The sequence below is a fragment of the Dinoponera quadriceps genome, unplaced genomic scaffold (assembly GCF_001313825.1).
Source record: "Dinoponera quadriceps isolate SergipeBrazil2010 unplaced genomic scaffold, ASM131382v1 scaffold163, whole genome shotgun sequence".
Lineage (NCBI taxonomy): Eukaryota > Metazoa > Arthropoda > Insecta > Hymenoptera > Formicidae > Dinoponera > Dinoponera quadriceps.
In genome coordinates, this window is record NW_014554384.1 from 1,311,385 (window position 1) to 1,332,195 (window position 20,811).

General features: G+C 50.3%; 1 protein-coding gene across 3 annotated transcripts in view; it reads right to left on the reverse strand.

Moving 5' to 3' along the window:
- The window catches only part of LOC106747981 (ecdysone-induced protein 74EF), a 251,112-nt gene that overhangs the window by 83,917 nt on the left and 146,384 nt on the right, over positions 1-20,811 (reverse strand). Inside the window, exon 1 of one of the 3 annotated variants that reach the window (XM_014626100.1) lies at positions 1,246-2,708. The exons of the other annotated variants lie outside the window; for them this stretch is intronic. Within the exon in view, the coding sequence (XP_014481586.1) occupies positions 1,246-1,579 (334 nt within the window). The 5' untranslated portion in view covers positions 1,580-2,708. Of the gene's footprint in view, positions 1-1,245; positions 2,709-20,811 lie in introns of those variants that run through there. 3 annotated transcript variants of the gene reach the window in all.

The following is a 20,811-nucleotide window of genomic DNA, read 5'->3' on the forward strand; positions in this document are numbered from 1 at the left end:
TTTACAGTTTCTGTTACGTATACTATATAGATTTTCAATACCGGCGGTGAATATTAAAGCACAGCTATACTCTCCCCAAGATGCGATCTTTTAGACGCTCGTTAGAAGCAACCCGAGTCATACGTCGTTTTCCTTGTGATGAGTTTAAAAAAAAAAAAAAACGCTCAAACTAGTTGGCGGAATGTTGGCGGTAGTTACCTTATCGTGAAAATGATATGTTTCCACGACTGCGTCATGATCGGTAAGTGTGATGCGTTTCCACAATACGATAACGCGTAAAAATTGCCGAGTGAGTCTCGAGGAGCAGGCAACAAGTGTGTTGCGGTTAAGGTTGCCGGGCAGTGCGCGCCGGGCGACGCAAAAATGTCATCGGCGTCGGCCGATAATCTCGCGACAGCGATTATCACCTCCCGAGCGACGCGCCGTGCTCGACGTCTTTAAACAGAAGCGAATTTCCTGCAACTGCTTATTTTCGTCGGGCTGAACGGAGCGCGCGCACCGTTGCTGCCTCCCCCGTCACGGTACTCAGGTGAAGACAGAACGAGAGACAAAGGATCTCTCCCTCCCCCCTCCCTCCCTCTCTCTCTCTCTCTCTCTTAAATTAGAGAAACATGCAGTCACTCGAGTCAATTGTGCAACGATATCTACCGAATATAAAAATAGGTCAAGCGCGATGACCGATTCAAATCAACGCGGGATTTCAAATCGCGTTTCACGGTGGTAGGCTCGCCGAATTGCTCTTCCGGTCTTGCAACGCAAACGGCAGAAGGATCGCGACGACGACTTTATCTCGACGAGCTTAAGAACGCGTGTCCGTTGTATCTTCTCCTCAAGGAAATTCTCCCATCGGATGCGAACCTCACTGGAGGGAAAGTATCGCAGCCTTTCGAGCGCGCTGAGTGTACAGACATTTTCTTCGAGTCTCGCATATCCCGCGAATAGAATGCCGTAAATGGATAAGATTCGAGAAGAACTATCTCCCGACCCTTCGAGGGCCGACTTTTACACTGGCTTCGGGCGACAGAGATAACCGATAACGGTGGCCGACAAGTGACCGAAATGTGGGTAATCTGAGGACCCGAGAACGCCTTGGAGAACGTTCGACGAGTCACAGGTGCCGAGAGGAATTTCCCGGGAATGATCGAGACACGGATAAGAAATCTAGAGAGATCGAGAGAGAGAGGAGAACGTCCTGAATAAATGTGGACATGCTCGCGGTGCAACGTCGAGAGGCATCGGACTCACGGTATCGTCTCATGAGGTTCTTCTTGTAGGGTTTGGTGCCGGGCGGCCTGGAGCGCGACCTCGTGCCGCCAGCCTCGTCCTTCTGATTGTTGTCCGAGCACGAGTCGTCCGAGTCCTCGGAGCATGTACGATCCTCCCGCTCCTGCGTGTACTCGGAGGTGGCGCTGCCGCCGACGAAGCATCCTCGCAGCCTGAGCGCGGCCGCCGCGTTACCGTAGTCGTCGGCGGGTAGATCCTTGCGCTCCCGTTGATCCTGCTCGTTACCGTCCTCCCGGGCGAGCTCCGCGTAATCGCCGACGCGGACGCTCAGATCCAACGGCTGGTCCTCGAGCATGATTCCCTACTACACTCGCGACGACGACGCGAAGGGACGACGACGCCTCCTCTGCACTCTCTTCCGGAATCGCCTTCGGCGATCGATAGATCCTCCACCTCCGCCACTTCCTTCTCCCTGCCACACCGCACACTACTACGAGGGCAACACTGGCTTCGGCATCTTCGTGATCCCCGAGAACGCGCGATCTGTGTATATATTTATCCCAATCGCGGCACACTGTCTCGCAAACGGGATTTACGGCATCGCACTTCGCGGAGATTCCCGGCGGCGCGCGTCCTTCCTCGGAGAGCCTCTCTCTCTCTCTCTCTCTCTCTCCGTGGAGGTGCTTGGCCGCTTTGGCTCGCGCGACTGACGATGACCGTGTGCAGCGAGAAAGACGCGTCCTCTCCCAGCGATGCACTTCCGGTTGCTGCTTATCGCGGGCTCTCCGACTATCTTCGACTCGGGCTCCGGTGGTGAGATAAAAGCTGGGTGGTGGAACGAGGTAGATAGACACAGAGGGCACGGAGGAACGAAAGGCGCGAGAGAAAGAAGGACGGAAGTGTCTCTTCTCCTCGCGAGAAGACGGCGGTCACGCGTGAGGAAACACGCAAGCACGCGTCGATCCGAATAATCCGGCGCGGTCGGCTCGGCCGTTGATTTATCGACGCGTGTTGTCCACGTTCCCGATGACTCAACCGACCCGTTCACTGCTCGCGAGCACCGTGAACGCTCTCACCTCTCTCGATGCGGAAACCTACTCGCGGGGCCGGCTGACGATGATGTGACAGCCGGCGAGAGGCTGGTCGCGCGGGAGAAAGAGAGAGACACACAGAGATATCGTTCACTCGTACCGGTCACTCGTTCGTCGGTCACGTTCGCACTGGGTCGTTCTCGCGTAAACGCAAACTTCGCGCCGGTGAACTTGGTAACAATCTCCTCCTCCTCGTAGTCGTTGTCGTCGTCGTAATACTCGTTGTTGTTCTGCGATAGACCACGCAGAGGAAAGATGCGGACGCGTTGGGCCTGCCGGAGCGTAACCGCGTTCCCCTGCACCGAGGCTACGGTCGCCGGTGGCACACTGACTGACTCGGAACCGGGGTAGCCCGCTAGTCCAGACTCTCGTTCACTCACTACTTCTCCAGGCTCTCACACTCCACCTCCGAGCGCCGGACTCGCTCTCGCTAGCGCGCGCGCCGCCGCCGCCGCCGTCGTCGTTCCGCGCGCCTCGCCGCGCCGCTCCGGAGGGCGCTCGGCCGTCTTCGTCGCGCCGCTTCGGCCGTGTTCGACGCGGCGCGAGCCGCGCGCTCCCCGAGAGAGCAGCAGTCGCCGATGAGGCGCGTCGGCGGTCGCACGCATACATTGTTGCTGCGATTACGTGGATGCGCAGCCTACCGCAATGTTGGAGCTCGTGACGCCCTCCTTGCGGCGGAACGACGGTGGTGGTGGTGGTGGTGGCGGCGAGACTCTCGGCATCTTGTTCCTTCTCTGCCTCGTTTTCTTTCCCTCTGTGTCTTTCTCTAATAATAAATCGTCTCGTTCTTTTCCTCTTTTCTCTCTATTTCCTACCACCTTCGCTCTCCTCCGATCGCCATCGCGACCGGCTGCTATTTTCCCGTCGCGTCTCTATTGGGATAGGACACACACGGACTCGCTCGCTCTCTCTCTCTCTCTCGTCGGGTGCTGACGCACCCGTAACTCGCGTGACATTAACCTTCGATCGCCGGCGTCGGGAAATACGAGTACATACGGTTTTGGGTCTCAAAATAAACTCGAGTGAGTGAGGCAGATAACGGGGTCGCTTGTTACACGCGCGCTCCGAGATAGCGCCTACTTCGTCGCGCATTAACTGAATTTTAATTCGATCACCGAAGCGATCTCGAACCGGGAGATAATCAATGTTGAAAGTTAACAAGTGCGGGAAAACTGGCGTTCGATCAAATCGTTGCCGAAGAATATTCTCAAAAAAAAAAAAAAAACTGATCGAGGAACTCACTTTTATATCGTCCCGGATTTATTCGTTTTTAACATATTACGCGAGGGACGTGGAGAAGAAAAATGAAAATTCTCGCACTGAGAAAGAAGTGCGATTGAATTAGTATTGATGCAAATAACACTTGAACTCGATTCAGGACTAAATATATTCCATGAATATTATGACATTCTTGCTTACTTCTATCTTATTCTTGCTTATAAGAATACCTATCTTGATTTAAGATTAAGACTAAGTTTTTCCTGTGCACTAAGTTTCCTCAGTGGAAAGGAAGTATTATATAATTCTACTAAACACTCTCTTTAATTTAGCGCTCACTTACATTTACATTCAACAATTCACTTACAAATTATGGTGCAATTGCACAAACATTTATTACATTACTCAATTTAAGGGGCTGAAAAAACAGGCAATTATATTTACTTGATTCCAGCACTTTTTTTTCTGTGTGCAAAGCGTCCGACCGTGCGGTCCATCCTCGCGCATCTCGCGTCACATCGTCGGCAGAGAATTCGCGCTCTCTCTCTCTCTCTCTCTCTCAGCCCACGAGAGCCCCTGACATTGTTTCCGCCTGTTGCGGCGGAGAGCGAGGGTCCGTCTCGCAGGAAGAGGAGCGCGGGAATGCGAGTGCGCCGCTTCGCGGTATAGGTGAATGTGCGTGGCGAGGTCGCCAAGGAGAGGAGAAGGAACTCTCTTCCAATCCGGAGCCTCGCGGGGCCACCGTTGCTGCTGCTGCAGCCGGTAAACACAGGTGCAACTCCGCCGCGCTTGCAACGGAGATATGCGAGTCGAATTTCGAAGCGGTGACGTTTCGTAATGCGCCGGCCGGTCGACCGGTCGACCGACGACTTGCGTGCGTGCGGACGTCGTCGTCGTCGTTGTTCACGTCACACGTATCGCGCGACCTCACTTTCCTTCTCCAAAAAAGCAGCCGAGCGTAGGAGGCGAGCGAGCCGCTCTTAATCTTTTCCACGTAGCGGAGAAATTGGCTTAACATTTAATTGCACAGGAGGAACAACTGAACCGCGCCAACGGCCAGGAATAAGTTTAATTAAGCGATCTCTAACGTTCTGATCGCAGCGAGAATACACACTTTCGCCGCTCGTATCACTTTTCATTCGCGCTTATCTACATGTATTCGCTCGGAGTGTGTTAATAGATTTTCGTCGAGAACCTCCCGCGGTCGGAGACTTGTCGCTCGTTCCCGATTAAAGAACGATAAACTCCCGTCGATTTCTCGCCGGGGAGAAAGACGGAGAGACTGCCCGACCGGGGGGAAGATAGAAAGAGAAACCAAGAACGTATTTGTCATCGGACGCGTCGTTAAAATTCGATCGGTCGCGCCCGCCCGGCATACCTTGCGCGGCGAGCGAGGCAGGTCTCTCCGAACGTTGCCCAGCTGCGCGATTTCTCGCGGGCCGGCGATAGGAATCGTGTATAAATCGTTCGTACTATCGGCGACTACTTATCGGCCGGCTATCTCGCGATCTCTCGAGCGACAGCTCGCGGACGCTCGCGTATCCAAGGACCCGCCGGCGGCAGGAGCGCGCTCGCGGATGCTCGCGTAGATCGCGATAGACGGCCGCTTGTTGGCACACCGGCTCGGGAACACCGCTGCCGAAGGCGCTGCGTCGTTTTCCCGGAACGCGTCGTCGCGTCATCGACGAAGGATTTCCTCCATGAGAACATTCCTCCTCCTCCTCGTCGTTGGTGACGTCGCGCAGACGTCCAGATAAACGGGTTCTTTCTTTCTCTTTCGCTGCTGCTTCGAGCGGAGCCGTAACTCTCGTAAAAAGCGGGAAGGTGAACACGTGGGCGAGAGAGAGAGAGAGAGGGGAGGACGTGTTAGGATTCGGATACCTGAAGGATCAGGCGGAAGGATCGATGCGTAATCGCGAGACGAGAAGTGTTATATTCGAAAGATTGCCGGTTGAGCCAACCGCGACAAATTTCGAACGGGGGATAACGTTCTAACGGATAGCTGTCGTCGACGACGGCTAATGTTACAGTGAGAAATTCGAGACGGCGTCATTTCGACGGCGACGGCGGATTTCGACGTCGCAGACGGACGAAAATGATTCCTCTATTGTTCGCTCGTTCGCGCCGGCGAAGGGAGGGAGGATGCAGCAGCTCGGCTGACGGGTGAATGTTTTTTCACGCGTCTCTTTCGCACAGCTCTTCGTTCCAGTTATAGCCGATCTGTCCTGCTTTCGGATAATGATTTTACGCGTCCGCGCGACGGCTGTTTATTCTTGTTTCGCGCGCAATTTCGGCCGGCGTTACAAGCCCGAGCGATTCGATCGGAATTTAAGGACCAGGGCCGAAAATAACGAGAGCGCGCTCCGAAGAAAGTATAGCGATCGATACGTGCGAGAGCGCGTTCCCCGTAGCAACCGGTGAGGGGAGGAGGGGGGGAGGAATTAGCGGGCAATCTCTTAAATAAAAGTCCAATTCCAGTCGCAGTTACTATAAATGCGCCGGTTATGGCGTCACTCGGCGACCGGACGCCGAGCTTGATTTCGGAATATCCCGACGCGAGCCCAAAACGTCAATATTGATGCGGCGTCGTTGGCGCTCCGTTTCGAAAAAGTTCAACGGGCGAAATAGAATGCACGGTGTTAACGCGCGGTAACAATATTTGATAAAAATTCGATCAAACGCTCCTATCTTCGTATCTAACGTGAAAATTTTACGAGTCGCCTCGATCGCGATATTTGGCCAAATTCGGGGAGCAACTCCCCCCGCTCGCTGATTCAATCGCTAATATTAAAGATCGCGCGCATTGATTTTAAATAACGCGTCGCGCGTCAGAAAAATTCCGAGGGAATATTCATCTTCTTTTCCTCAATCGTTTTAGTATTTATCGGTGAGAAAGTTCACGCGCAACGTTTGTTTTTCTCATCGAGTGCTCCTTTCCGGAACGTAACGTCGCGTCGAGGAAAAGAAATCACGGGCGAAGAGGCGCGCGATCTTTTCCGTGGACAATTGCGCGATGTTTTCCTCGGAGTATGAACTCATCTCGATCCGTGGGTCGTACCGTCTCGATACCGGACGAACCTGCCTGGAGGTTTCTCATCGTAGCTCGCGCATGTGATGCGTGCTGTGAGCGACGCGGCAAGACGCACGCGGGCGTCAAATGTCGCGTCCGCGTGGGATGATGACGTGACGATTCGCTCCCGCAGATAAAGATCGATCGGCCGAAGAACAATCGATCGCAGGAGCGAGCGTTGTTAGCGTCAACTCTCTCCCGGCTCCGCGTTCTCTCAACCGAGAGATCGTCGTACTTTTAACACGGCGGATTCTTCGCCGCTTTCGTAATTAATCGCTTCGCGGAAAGAAGGAGAGTGCTTCGAAATCTCACAGCGTGCAGCAATATCTTTGAATAAACGTAGAATATATATATATATATATATATATATATAAAGTGATACAATACAGGTAACGCGTTTCGCATGTTAGGAGAGTGTGGCAATCTTTTTATCGTTCGTGTTATGCGTGTGTTCCACTGAAAAAAGGATTTGCCAATAAGTACTAAAATTTGATGAATATTTGCCAACCACAAATATTTGACTTGATTTATTGCAACCAAATAATTTAGTCCCGTATACTAAATATACAACCATACGAAACTACACAGTACTCTAAATGCAATATACAGAACTAAATTACTTGATTGCAATAATCAAATATTTACTCGGCAAATATTCGCCAAATTGTAGAGTACTAATTATTATCATATCCTTTTCTTCAGCGCAGGATATTTAGCCCTGAAAGTAACACCCGCGATCTTGACGTAGAAGTAACATCATAGGTCTCTCAAACCTATGTCACGAAAAAATGGGTAAAGATCGTGCTTTTTGCATTCTTTTTTTTAATTTTCTTACGGATTGCTGAGAAAAGTACGGCCGTATTCCATCTTGTGGTAACGTCCCAGAAATCGAGTTTTCTCATTGCCGGGTTAAAACCGTGTAAAATTTCTGTGGGAAAATTCGAACGACACTGATCAACGAACGAGCCGGAACGACTTCGGCCGTTTATCAGAAACGCGACTTTGAAGTAGCGACGTATCACTGCGTGTGCGTCGGGTTTTTGCGAGAGGCCGAGCGAAGTTCCGCGCCAGGATGGCGGGAGACATCTGCATTAAAGGGTCGCGTGTGCGTGTGTCGACGTTAGTATCCTCGATTTGTCGTTCCTTCGCGGGGCAGAGCCACCACACGTCGACGGGGGGACCGGCAGCGAGTTATTTTAGCGCAAAAACGGCCGACGCGCGAGCGTCGCCGGCCAGCGGGAGAGAAAATCTCGTAACTCTCTCGCCGATCTCGGAACAACGCCCAATCCAGGAAAACTGCGATTTCTAATCCGTAATCGCGTCCGTCGCGATGTCGCGTCAACATCGTCCTTTCGATTCGCCCGAGCGCCGACCGAGTTCCATCGTGCCCCACAAATATGACCCCCTCCTTCGATTTCGACGAAAATCACTCGACAAATTTCGCCGCGCCACTAAATCATTCCTCAGCTGCAAGATGAAGAGATTCACGGTAATCCAGCGATTATCGAGGTATGAAAATATAAACGAAGAAACTCGTTTCTCACTCTCGCGAACAAATCGCGCAAAATGCGTGCGATGCGCGCGAGCGTATAATTATAAAATTTCTCGCGGAGGGAGAAAGTCTCTCGTTCCCCCTGAAATTATGATCGGACTTCGAATATACGGTTTCATTCGGCACGGACAAGGATGTCGAATTAAGCTGGATCCTTTTCTTTCGCTTTTCGTTAACCCTCTAACGATAAGGTGGGGTCAGACTGACTCCGCGGCTTCGTTTATTTCACAACGTGCACGCGCTGTTTCTCTTCTCAAGGAATGTTTCGCCTTATTATTTACTTCTCTTATCCATTTTGTATATTAATCGCATGAAAAATGAACAAAACAGAGCAGGGAATGGTCGAATCTAACCCCACTTTCCTGGACGCGTTGAAAAGCTACCTCGCCATTGCACTGTAAATCTAAATATATTATTTTGCCTGAGGCTTTTCTCACACATTTCTTACCGTTTCGAATCACGTAATCTAACACGATTGGACGTGTTAATTTATAATTTAACACGATCAAACGTTTTAAACGACGTAGCCTGAAACGGCGAGAAACATGAAAAAGAGCTACAGTTAAGTGCAGTTAAGTGCGTCATTTTCAGACATTCGCGCGTGTAAAAATAATGCACTTGGATTTGCAGTGTTAACTTTCACGTGAAGTAGTCGACACCACCGGCTAGCTGGTCCCAGAACTAATTCCAATAAGTTGATATCGCTTTGCCATCGAACGTACGATTGCGAAGCATATGATTTCAGATGACAGGACGTAGAAACGTACGTTCCGCGAGAAACATCGATCGAGATTTTCCTATCGTCCTTTCGTCTCGAAAGTTTCTCGTTCTTTCTTTTTTTTTTTCGCTCATACCCGAACGTCCTTCGCGCTTCTTCGCCTCACAGCGGAAGATCCGTGCAAGTCGCAGAGACGATACGCTCGGCTTTAATAAAACGCCGCGCGGAAGAATGGCCGCGCTTATTTTTCGCCGGCTAATTCGGTAATATACGACCGAGTGACCCAGAAACTCACGACGGTATCTTGATCCGTCTCGAGTACGTCCAACGGGAGAGAGAGAGAGACGATAACGCCATTGTCGCAATTACGATAAAGGATGCGAAGGCTCTTCGCGGCCGCGAGAGACCTTGCAGCCGTGTTGGCCAACTGGACCCGGGCTTAATTCTTTCCGGTTATGCGCCGCGCAACAATGTATCGCCGGTCTTTCGTGCGAGAGGCCAAGCTGGCCGGTCGCTCGGTACAACGGATGTTCACTTGACCGCGTGAATCTCCGTTGAAAATCTCCGTTGAACGCTCGTTGAATCGCCGATCGCGCCGGGATCCGCCTTCTCAATGAGAGGCGGCCGAAATTCTCACGTTGGTCAACGTCGTCTGTGGTAAGTTCCGTGGGTAATTTCAACATTCCGCGCCAAATGCGCGAGATATGTAATTATGCGCAACGTTAATTGAAATAATTCCCGGCGGGAGAGAATTGAGGGGGAGGGGGGAGGGCAGCGAATAAATCCACGCGGCAAATATGTGCTGAATTTTTCAGTTTTTCAGTAGCCGCTTATTTCACAACGCGCGTTTTTCCGTTCATTTCATGTTGTTTACTTATTCATGCATTTAATTATTCATTCATTAACTCCGATTTATTTACTCATTCATCAATAATCGTCAAACCAACAGGACTAATTATAGGGATTACGTACGGAGCTGCGCTCGCGCGGATGTGCGTATGTACGCACGCGCGTGTTTGTGTGTGTGCGCGCGCGCGCGATGTATACGCTAATTATTTATCGCAATCATCGTGGTGTAGTAGCCGGTAACCGGCCAGCCGTTCAATTTTCTGCATGTAAGCGTCACGTTCTCTTTCTTCGACTTTCTACGTCGACGCCGTCGATCTTTCCAATTGTCATCTCTATCTCGTGTCTCGCGTGTCGATCCCGAAACCGAGCTCTCTTGTTCGCCTTCCGGCTTACTCGCCGCCTTCGGACGTTCGAAAGTATTGCTTTTTTTGTTCTTTTCTTTCTTTTTTCCTTATCATTCCGACTTTCCTTTATCGCTCTCAAAGATGATCGAAAGTTCCCCGATTTCCACCAGTAAATCGCACCACGTGCGTAAAATACACCAACCTCGGGGCAACGGCTGAACGAAATAGGAAAATAAGAATTCGCAAATCGAAGTACGAAGTCTCAACGTGCGTTTAGTATTTTTGTATATTTTCAGAATGAATTTCTCTTTTAATTTCAAGTGCGGAGAACAAGCCTTACCGCAAATATCCCCGCTGTCTAAAGTACGCGAGAACGGACTGGCGAAATTCTACGTCGTGCTATCGATTCCGCGAGAAATGGCCGAAAATCTCAGGTGTCTGCAAAGGTCTCGCGGACGCGGAATCGCAAAATCAATATGGCGACCCGAATTGGAAATTTGGCTCCATGTTAAATTTGATTCTACAACACAGTAGGAGCTGAGTTAGCAAAACACGTTCAATTCTAACAATATAATTCATTTCCATTTTCCTGATGTCTTAAATTTCCGTTTCCGTTGTTTTAGCGTCAAAATAGGTAAAGTTACAATTAAATCTGCAGAATTGCCGGTTCGAAAGAGAAGTTAATAGATGTCGATATCGTCAAAATAAGTTTTTATTAGTTTGTAGATCATCTAAGCAGGCGCAAATAATTCTTGAAGGCATCCGAATTTTGACTCGGAAAAAGAATAGAGAGAAAGAGAGAGAGAGAGAGATACTTCGAAAAATCCGCGAGACGCCGCGGCGCGAAACGTTGCGCGCGTGCACCGCCGAAGAAAGTGCACATCCCGTCTCATTTTTTCCACACTGGCGTCCGTCAACCCGCGCACCTCCTCCCCTGCCTCGCCGTCGCGCCGCAATTAATATCTGGCGTGGCGATTCGATTAAAGATCGGCTTATTACGAGAAAGAGTTAACACGAAACGTCGGCGTGCATGCGCCTCCCGATAATTGCACAGCGCGTCGTGCGGCTCTCGCCGAGCGGGCGCGCGCGAGAGAGGATGCAATTTGAACGAAAAAGAGAAAAAAGATTTCACCGTCTGCATGTATCAACGATGGACGCGGATCTATTTCTGACTCTCTCTCTCTCTCTCTTTCTCTCTTTCTTTCTCGCGTCCAACCATCGCAAAATCGTCGATCGATTAACCGGCGAATTATTCACCGGCGCGACCGCACGAGATATATATATATATATATATGTATATATATGTACCTCTCGTCGTAATTTCGAAATCCTCGAAAATCACCGGAGGATTCCGACGTCGGCGGTATCGGGTGTTGTTAAAATATCGAGAAGTTATATTCTACCTCTCGTCTGCTGCATTCAATTTTGATCGTCGCTCGAGTAAAGATTAATTGTAAAGAAAAACGAGCTCTCTAATATCGTCGTGGTTTTGATTAATACTATTTATACGCGCGATGGCACGGCACAATTACGCGAGGCATTAAATATAACATAAAGCGTTATATTGGACAGGTCGATACGCCGATAATGGGACGATCGTACGTTATAATTAAGGACGAACAGACGTCGAGGGCGACGAGCGCGCGCGCGAGATAGTAGAGAGTTTCTCGAAATATTGCGTGATTCGTTAGGCTCGCCTGGCGCTCGGTAGCGCCTTTAATTTTTCGCCATTCTTGCGGGAAGGTGAAAAGAGAGGAGGAAGAGCTATTTAACCGGCGATTCAGGCCGAGACTAACGCGCACTTTTCCTCGACACGTTTCTCTCCCCGACGCGGATGATTTCCTCCTCGACGAGTCCTTTTTCTGTCGTAGCCGGCGCTACACGGAGAGCTTCTCATTATCATCATTCTATGATCTCAAGTGAGAAACGAGAAATCTCTCACAATCGTATCGTCGTAAAAATATTGCAGAGAATTTAACAAAGTAAAAATCTTACAAATCTTACGTTGTTCGCTGACTCGCCCCCCCCCCCCCNGACCCTGTGATCTGGTCGCCGTGCACAATTGGTTACTTTATGCTTGTCGGGCGCGTCTTCACGTGTAATTATCTCGTAATATTAACTAAATATCACTAAATCATTAATATTGTAGACATTGTATTAACGAGTGAATCTGCCGTTGATAAATGAAATAAAATCAAAAACCTCCGGTGTTTCAACAAGGATCGCGGATCGAAGTGTCGATACTACGGAAGGTAGCCTCGTGTCTAAAGCCGCCTCGTACAATTTCTCACCGACACCGTACATCGGTTACCGCGTTATTTCGCGTTAATTCAATCGTCCACTCTCATTATCGTCTCGCGGAAACTTTTATTTTATCTCGGTTAGCGCCATCGCGATATCGCGAGATCGATACACTTTCGGGAGGAGGGATCGGACAATGTCAATATTTGTGGTATTTAATAGCCGACGACGACGCACTCGTCGATACCTTGTTAAATTTAAGCGCGCCTAGGGCCCGCGTCGTAGCGGGAGAAGCGAGGAGGAGAGCGCGCGCGGTTGCCGCGCGACTCGGCGAGGCGCGGCGGATGAGCCCGGAGGTGCCAGAAACCGTGAAGGAGCCTCCTCCTCTCGCGCGATCGAGACTCTTCAAGGATACGAGGGTGCGGATCCGTGGCGCGCCGCTCGCCTCGTTTTCCTCCTCGCTGCGAAAATCGCCTCCGAGACGAGAGCGAGCGCGAGAGAAAGAAAAGCCGCGGCGAAATCGCCGTCGCGTTCCACATAACAGCGGCCGGCAAATTTTCCTCTCGGTCGTCGGGCATTTTCTTTTTTATTCCCGACCGAAGGATCCATCTCGTGAGAGCTACATTCTCGCCGAGTTTTTGCCAAATCGCGGGACAAATCAACGACGTACTGCAGGTGTCGGCGGGTAAGAAGAGTCCACTGCAAATCCAAGTGTGTTGTTTTAGCTGAGGCCTTTCTCACACATCCCATGCCGTCTTAAATTATGTCATTTAACACGATTAAGCGCTTTAAATGACGTTAACTTAAGACGGCGAGAAATATGTGAAAAGAGCTTCGGTCAAGTGTGTCGTTTTTAGACATTTGTGTGTGTAAAAATAACACACTTGGATTTCCGACATAAGTACAGGATGTCCCGGCACGCGGAATGTACAGGAAGATTTTCGACACCAAAACAAGTGACCCCTTTCTTTATCAAAATTCCGTCCGAACGATAGTATCTAAGAAACAAGCGATTGAAAAAACAGGGTTTTTCGCGAGCTGAGCTTCGGGAGAACAAACGTAATTACCTTCTTCGGTCAATTCCAAGTAGACTTTACTTGAACAGAATTTTCATCTCAGGCTTAGCGTCGAAGATGTGTTATGTTAAGAATTGAGAAGTCACCATAAATAGTGATCTTTCTCGACATTTTCGCGAAGGAAAAAGTTGGCTTCTTCCGGTACGAAGAATGCACCTCCTCTGTACCCTCCGCGCGCGGAAATTTCTGGACACCCTGTATAACGGACGTAGAAATGATTCCTTTATATATCTTTCCTTTTTTTTTTCTCCCGAGCGTGTGAGATATATTACTTAGAAGTACGCCCGGAGATTTTCCCGAAGTCCTTGTTTTGCGCGCTTGTGCGTCAACATCGGCGAGCAATAATATTCCGCGCGGCTCTTCCGCACACGATAACGCATCAATATTTAAATAAGAGCCCGAGCGATAACATTGAATGGCGAGGAGCGCGCGGGATACATCTTTCACACGCGACACAGACGGCGCGTTTAGACGGTAGCGATCACGCTACACTTAAACGAGTTCTCGCAATTCAGGCGCAATTAAAACGGTCCCGTCTATCATCGTCGCGTCCTCCGACGATCGCCGCGGGAATCCGGGGAATTCTCTCGCTGTGCGCCGCCACTTATGCACGCGCACACATACGCGCAGAAGGGGAGGAGGAACAGGACCTCTCGTCGTCGTCCCGCGGAGCGTGGCGCGCGTTCGACGAGAGCGGCGAGTCACGAGGAGGTGCCAGAAACCGTGAAGCAGTCCCGTGCATGCGACTTTCCAAGGACACACGTCGACGGGGAAGAAGAAGAAGACGACGACGACGAAGAAGACGACGGGGAAGAAAAGGGAGAGACGACCGCGCGAGAGGAGAGACGGGAGGAAGTCGAGGAAAAAGAGGAGGGGGAGGCGGGGGACAAGGAGGAAGGGAAGAACGGCGAAGTGGAGGAAGAGAAGAAGAAGAAGAAGAATCCCCTCGGCTCACGTCCGCGAGAACCGGAAAGATTCCCTCGATCCGCTACGAACGGCTTCCAAGGTCCGCGATCCGTATTCCAGCGAGACCCAACACACGCAGCAGCGACGGCGGCCGCATTCACGCACGCACGTACATACGTACGTACGCACCGCGCGTTCGCTCTCTCCCACACACGCGCGGACATCGGACGCACGTCCGGCCGCGAGGTTATTGTTTAAAACGTTCCCCTTTATTGTGTCTACAATGTGCTCGGTCGCACGCGGCCGGAACGACCGGAGGGCCTCTCCTGGCCGTTGCTAAATACGCCTTTTGCAATTCTCTCGCTCGGTTACTCTCGCCGCGCGCTCCTACGACGCTCTCTCTTTCTCTCCCGTCTTCGGTCGGGATCGACCGTGTCATCGAGCGAGATCCATCTCGAGCGCGCGGAAGGCTGGTGTCGTCGCGCTTCCAGTCCTCCCGCGATTCCCTCCGAGCCCGGCTTCTTTTCTCTCACGATTTTTCGCCCGACTCCTCCGGCGGGAAAAGACAATAATTAGCCGGCGCAATTAGAAATTAGTTATCACAAGGTAAAATTTTATTCCCGCGAGAGTTTCCCCGTCGCGAGGAAGATTCGGTTCGCGCGCTGCATTCTAATTTATCATCTGCGACTGCTAAGGTCAAGTAACGTCGACAATCAACGGTGACCTCGACGAGACGTGGTCTTTTAATACGCGTGATGCAGCATCTGATTCGAGGAATTTTCGAGGCTGCGGGGAAATCGAGTTGATATCCAATTTGGACATTTGGTCGCGCGGAATGAAGTTACAGGTTAAATGCCGCGCTCGACAGAAATTCACGCGTCTCTCCGTGCGAGAGGCGCACATGTCTCTTCTGCTGAACTAATCATGACGATAGATTACGAGACATATTGTATTAACGCCTGGCAATCCCAGATAATCCGCAGAAACGGGTAAGTTTTAAATGTCACCGACGTTCCCTAACTTGTTATTCATCTCTGTTATTCATCCACCTGAAGTACGACCTGAAAATTATGATTAATTTCCCTTAAATTGTTTATCCTTGTCAATAAAAGAAAACTTATCGCATTCGTTTCTTCCTTAGACGCAAGACTGATGCCGCAATTCTAGGTGAAATCACAAGACTTGTGACTTATTCTCGTGATATTAGTAAGAACGTAAAATTGGAACCGTAATTCTCTGCATATCTTAAGACGCAGGATCATTTATAAACATCTACGATTTCTTGTGAATCTTAAGCTAGCCAAAAACTGTCTGTACGTCTCATCAGTTATTACGAAGAATCTCTTAGTAATTGTCAAAAATATGAATAAGAAATTTCGAAACTATACATCGAACTTGATTCGCCCCATCCCTTACTGACATCGAAAACATCGCATCAGAGGCATCGTGTGCGAATATTCGTGTAACAGCGAACGTCTGCTGATAATTTCATCAATCGGCAACGATGCTCCGAAAGCGGCAGTCGTGATACACAAATACTCCAGAATAATGGGCGAAAAATTGAAAAATTCTCAACGTAACTACACCTAGAGAATGGAAAAACACCGGTGGAGTCTCTTCTACACGGGATTCCAGTTTACGTAAAATCGCAAGTCGGATTCTTACGATTGCTTCGTAAGCTACGATTTTGCGATTAACGCGTAAATTTCCTCAGAATCGCGGCATTAAACGGCGAAGTTCGACAGATGCGGAAACGCGACTGCATTTTGCTCGCGCGCGATTTTCGCCGAGTCGGATTCGCCGCGATCGGCCGACAGAGCTCTCTCGCTTCCACGACGCGCTCTCCTCGATGTCCGTTCGCCGTTGCGGAACCACTCGGCTGCGCGGGTACCGTCGCGCGGATACCGTCGAAACACGTTTATTGTGTCTACCAGAGAGAGTTACCCGCGCTGACTGTACACGCGGCTTGGCACGGCTCCACGTACAGCCGTACGGACCGTGGACGCAACATGGTTGCACTTTCGTTCTCTTTCCCTCGCCGCGCGCCACACGGATCGTCGTCGCGAGCACGCGCGCGAGAGAAGACGCTCCGTCGAAAAACTGAGGATGAGAAATTCACGAAAAAGAACCGAGCGCGCTCGTCGCGCGGACCACGGCGAAAGTAAAGCTGGGCCTACAGAGAGGGAATTTCAGGCGTAACGCTTAATCTGCAATAGGCGTTCTAAGCTTTAAATCCTGGGAAATTGACCAATCACGGAATTTGTGGGAAATAATCGACTGTGATCGGTCAGTTTTCTTGCGGCTTAAAACTTAAGCTTCCCGTCCGCAATTTTACTTTAAGTGGATGGTGAACTTTAAGCGTTGAGTGACGTCGTGTATCCGACTTTTTAAACTTGCTTTAATTCGTCGCTTAAGGCATTTATAATGAGAATATAAGGTGTAAGATTTAAGAAATAGACCGATCATAATTGATCTTTCTTCTATAATTCGACTGTGATTAGTCAATTTCTTAAGGCTTAGAGCTTAAAGCATCTATTGTACCGCTTAAGAAGGCAGACTGACATGTTCACGAACGCGTTCCTATTTGAATAACTTAGATATCGCGCGCTATACAATAGATGGTTTTTTCCCGGTGTGCTCGTACGTAAGTTTGTACGTACGTTGCTTGGCGCGAATGCAGGCGCCGTCGCGCCAGCTCGGCTGACTCAACCTAACCTAATAAGCGGGGCCTGAAAAAGAAGTCTCAAAAAGAAGTCGTGTCCATTGTAACGCGCGATCTGTATTAAATTGAGAACTGAATTCCGTCCGTGGTACGTTCAAAGAGAAATAACCTTTCACCCGCCGCTCTGAAGCTACCCCAGTGAACTTCCGTACTTACACAATGCGTTATCACGTATTTTTAAGGAACCTTTGTCATCTGCCAACGACTGTGTAACAACAACATTTGAGTCATAGAATTTGTAAAAACAAGATACATCACACCGATTTCCGAGATGGAAAGAACGAGAGAGGGAGAGAGAGAGAGGGATCTACGCCAATGATTACGCTAATTCTACATTCCCGACAAGGAATTCGTCGTTTCTTCTAGAGAGAGAGAGAGAGAGGAGGCGCACGTCGCCGCGGAGAAGTCGCGCTGCCCAAAGATCGTGTCGTATCTCCTTCTCGAAGCGACGAGCAAGAGGAGAGGAGCAGGGCGAGGAGACGCGCGGACACGCGCGTGCACACGCGGCCTGCGTCGGTGTACGTGCAGCGAGGCAAACGCGCACACGCGCGCATCGCGGCCACGTGTGTCCGTGTGAGCGCGCGAGAGGCTAGCAGCGCGCGGCTCTCTTGCATGTAACGCGTCTCGGCCGACGACTTGGAAAGGGGAAGTAGTCGTCGAGCGCGAGGATGTGGAGGAAGGACGAGGAGAAGGCAGAGAGGAGGGAGGAGGAAGAAGAAGAAAGAAGGGTGGACGAAGAAGGTGGACGGACGAGGAGGTGGTGGAGGAGGAGGAGGAGAGAGAGAGAAGAAACGGAAGGGAGGGCAGAGGCAGGACGCGGACAGACGGACGGACGGACGGACGTACGGACGGGAGGTGCAGCGAACTCTCCCAAGGCCTGCGTACCCCCACCGAGCGTGCAACTGCAACTGCAACTCTCGCGAGCCGGGAGAGGAGATAGCTCTAGGCCTGGTGCAACACGCCACGAGTAAGTAAGCGCGTTCGAGTAAGGATATACTACACACACGGCCGAGAGGCGGACAAAGAGAGGCGACGCGCGGCCAGCCCGGAAAGGAGCTTCGGCGGAGCGCGGCGGCGGGAGCGAGACGCGAGAAGAAGTGGAGGAGAGTATAGAGAGAGAGAGAGAGAGTAAAGTTTATTAACATGCTCTAGGACGAAGTCCTTCCGTCGTGGAGCACGGCGTAGATACGTAGCAGAGACAGTGAGGAAATATCGCACGCCGAGGAGGAGAAGCGGGGCAACCGGGAGGTAGCGAATTTATCGCGCGGGGATCGTCTCGCAGAGGGAGGATTTTTCCCTCTCGCTCTCTCACTCGGAACGATTTGATCCGGACGTGATATTTTGCGTGTATCTGCGCGACGGGTATCGCGCGCACGTCAAGCCGGATTTATCGAGAGAATGTTCAAGTAGGAGGGAAGATATCACGATCCTTGAAGAGAAGTGACTCTCTGGATCGACAGGTGGACACGTATGTATATTCCCGAAAAATAGTGCCGGGATGCGAAAAGTGGGACAACGTCCCGGAAAGTCGCAATTCGGACAACCGAATACCGGCACAGCCTCTCTCGAAACATCGAGAGCGTGCAAACTGTCCCGGAAAGTCATGATTCCGAGATATTGGAAGCATGAAGTTGTCCCGCAAAATTATAATACGGTTTCTCGTCAGGTTTTCCAAAATGTATGATCGTATGATTATATGTTAATAACTCGAATGATAAGGTGAAAAGTCAAATTGATCCCATGGATTCGTTTATACAGCCGTTATTACAGCGTGCACGCGTTGTTTCTCTTCTTGAAAAGTGTTTCATATTATTATTCACTTCTTATATCCATTTTGTATATTAGATTACATGAAAAATGAACAAAACAGAGCACGGGGTCGGATCCAACCCCACCTTCCTGAATATGTTGAAAATCCACTTAGCCATTAGAGGATTAAGATGCGTCATATTATTTGTCATGTGTGTAATCGCGCATCATCGAAAATATTTAAATATGAACTCGAATATATAAATTCGGGGAACACATCGGGCCATCAATCTCTGCCGAAATATTAATCTGTCGGATGCATAATACGTGATCATAATTAACATTTGAGAAAACTTCACGAGAAAACGTCACGTTATAACTTCGTGCTTCCAATATTTCAGGAGATCGTCCCGGTGCATTCAGTTTTCCAGATTGTGGCATTTCCTGGATTTTGTCCCACTTCTCAAATTTCGGGATTATACGTGTCCATCGCCGGGGCGATTTCGCGACTTTTCCCATGATTTCGCGAATTTATGGGGGCGTAGACAACGAAACGACGACGACGACGACGCAAGCACGCGTTTGAACTCGGCTCGTGCATCTCGAGCGTGATTTCCACCGCCGTTGGAATTTCGATTGTCGTCGAAAAAACTCGCAGCGTCGCTCGCTGACCTACCGCACACACATACACACACACACACACACACACACACACACACACACCGGGTCCCGCTATTGTTTTCAATGCCGAGTGTCTTTTAACTATTTGCGTCATCGGCGCGCAAAGTCCAAGGCGGCTGAAAAAAAATCGCGAACGTCGACGCGACGCAGCGGGAACGTCGCGCGCGTGTCGAGGCGACGTCGCCGAGGAGAATGCGCCGTGGTGCGGGGCGTAAAGATAGAGCAGTATTTATTGCGCCATACCTTCGACAATCCCTGACGAAATCGAGATCGGCTCTCTCGGGCACTCCTGACGACCGTGAAACGTTCTCGCCGAGCAGTGAGCCGCGAACAACGCGCGCGATCTCGGAGCAAAAAGAAAGAAAAAAAAAAAAAAGAGGAAAAGGAAACGTCAAGTGTACGAGATACATCCGGAGTGAACGCTAACGAAAACTTATGGAGCTTTTCGGGGGGGAAACCGGCCGGATTCAAAGGAGAAGAATAAGGACGCTCTTGAAGAGGGGAAAACGCCGCGAGAAAAACGCAGAAAGAGAACGCGAACTTCCTTCTCCGTCGTTCGCGCAAAAATACGCTTCTCATTTGTGTCAACGGCGACGGCGGTGGTGTGTTGCCATCGTAGTCGCCGTCACACACGAGGCGGTTAAAAGTGAGTCAGGTTTTATTTCCTGCTTCGAGCTCCCATTACCCTCGCCACGCCGGCCGACAAGTTGCGAACGTGAATTATTATTTACTCGACGAGGTGCGTGTGCACGCGCGCGCGCGAGCACGCCTGCCTCGTCGAGCGCGCGCGTATGTATGCGTGAGCGAGCGAAGCCGATTATCTACTTCGGGTTCTGGGTCGATTGTTAACCGCGAATACGAGCGAACGATCGTACGAGTCGCGAACGAGCGAGCGATATCGCGCGATATTAGGAAGTCTCCTCTTTTCTATTTATCTCCTTCGTTTTACAACGCGAGTGTGTACACGGTTTTACCGCTGAAATCGCCGTTTCGCCGAACGATGAGACCCAGCGTAGAAAATTTCTCGGGATCTGACTGGGATTTCCAGTCCGATCTCCCGAAATAATGATGGACTCCAGCTGGAGAGTCTACGCGGGTTCCGATTAGAAGTGTAATCAAACTTGCGATTCTAAGGGAGACATAAACAGATCTTATTTTGTCACCCCAACGTTCTCTCGAAGACATTTTCTGCTTTCCACTTAACCCATTTCGGGCCGGGCTGCACAAATATTCCATGAGATCTATGAGATAAAAGTACTGTTTCAGGATAATTGGGACCCAAGGAACTCAAAAAACTTAAAATCAGAGTTTCCGACCAGCCGTTTCTCCCGAGAATTAGTCGAAATGTCTGTCTTGAGTAACATCAAGTG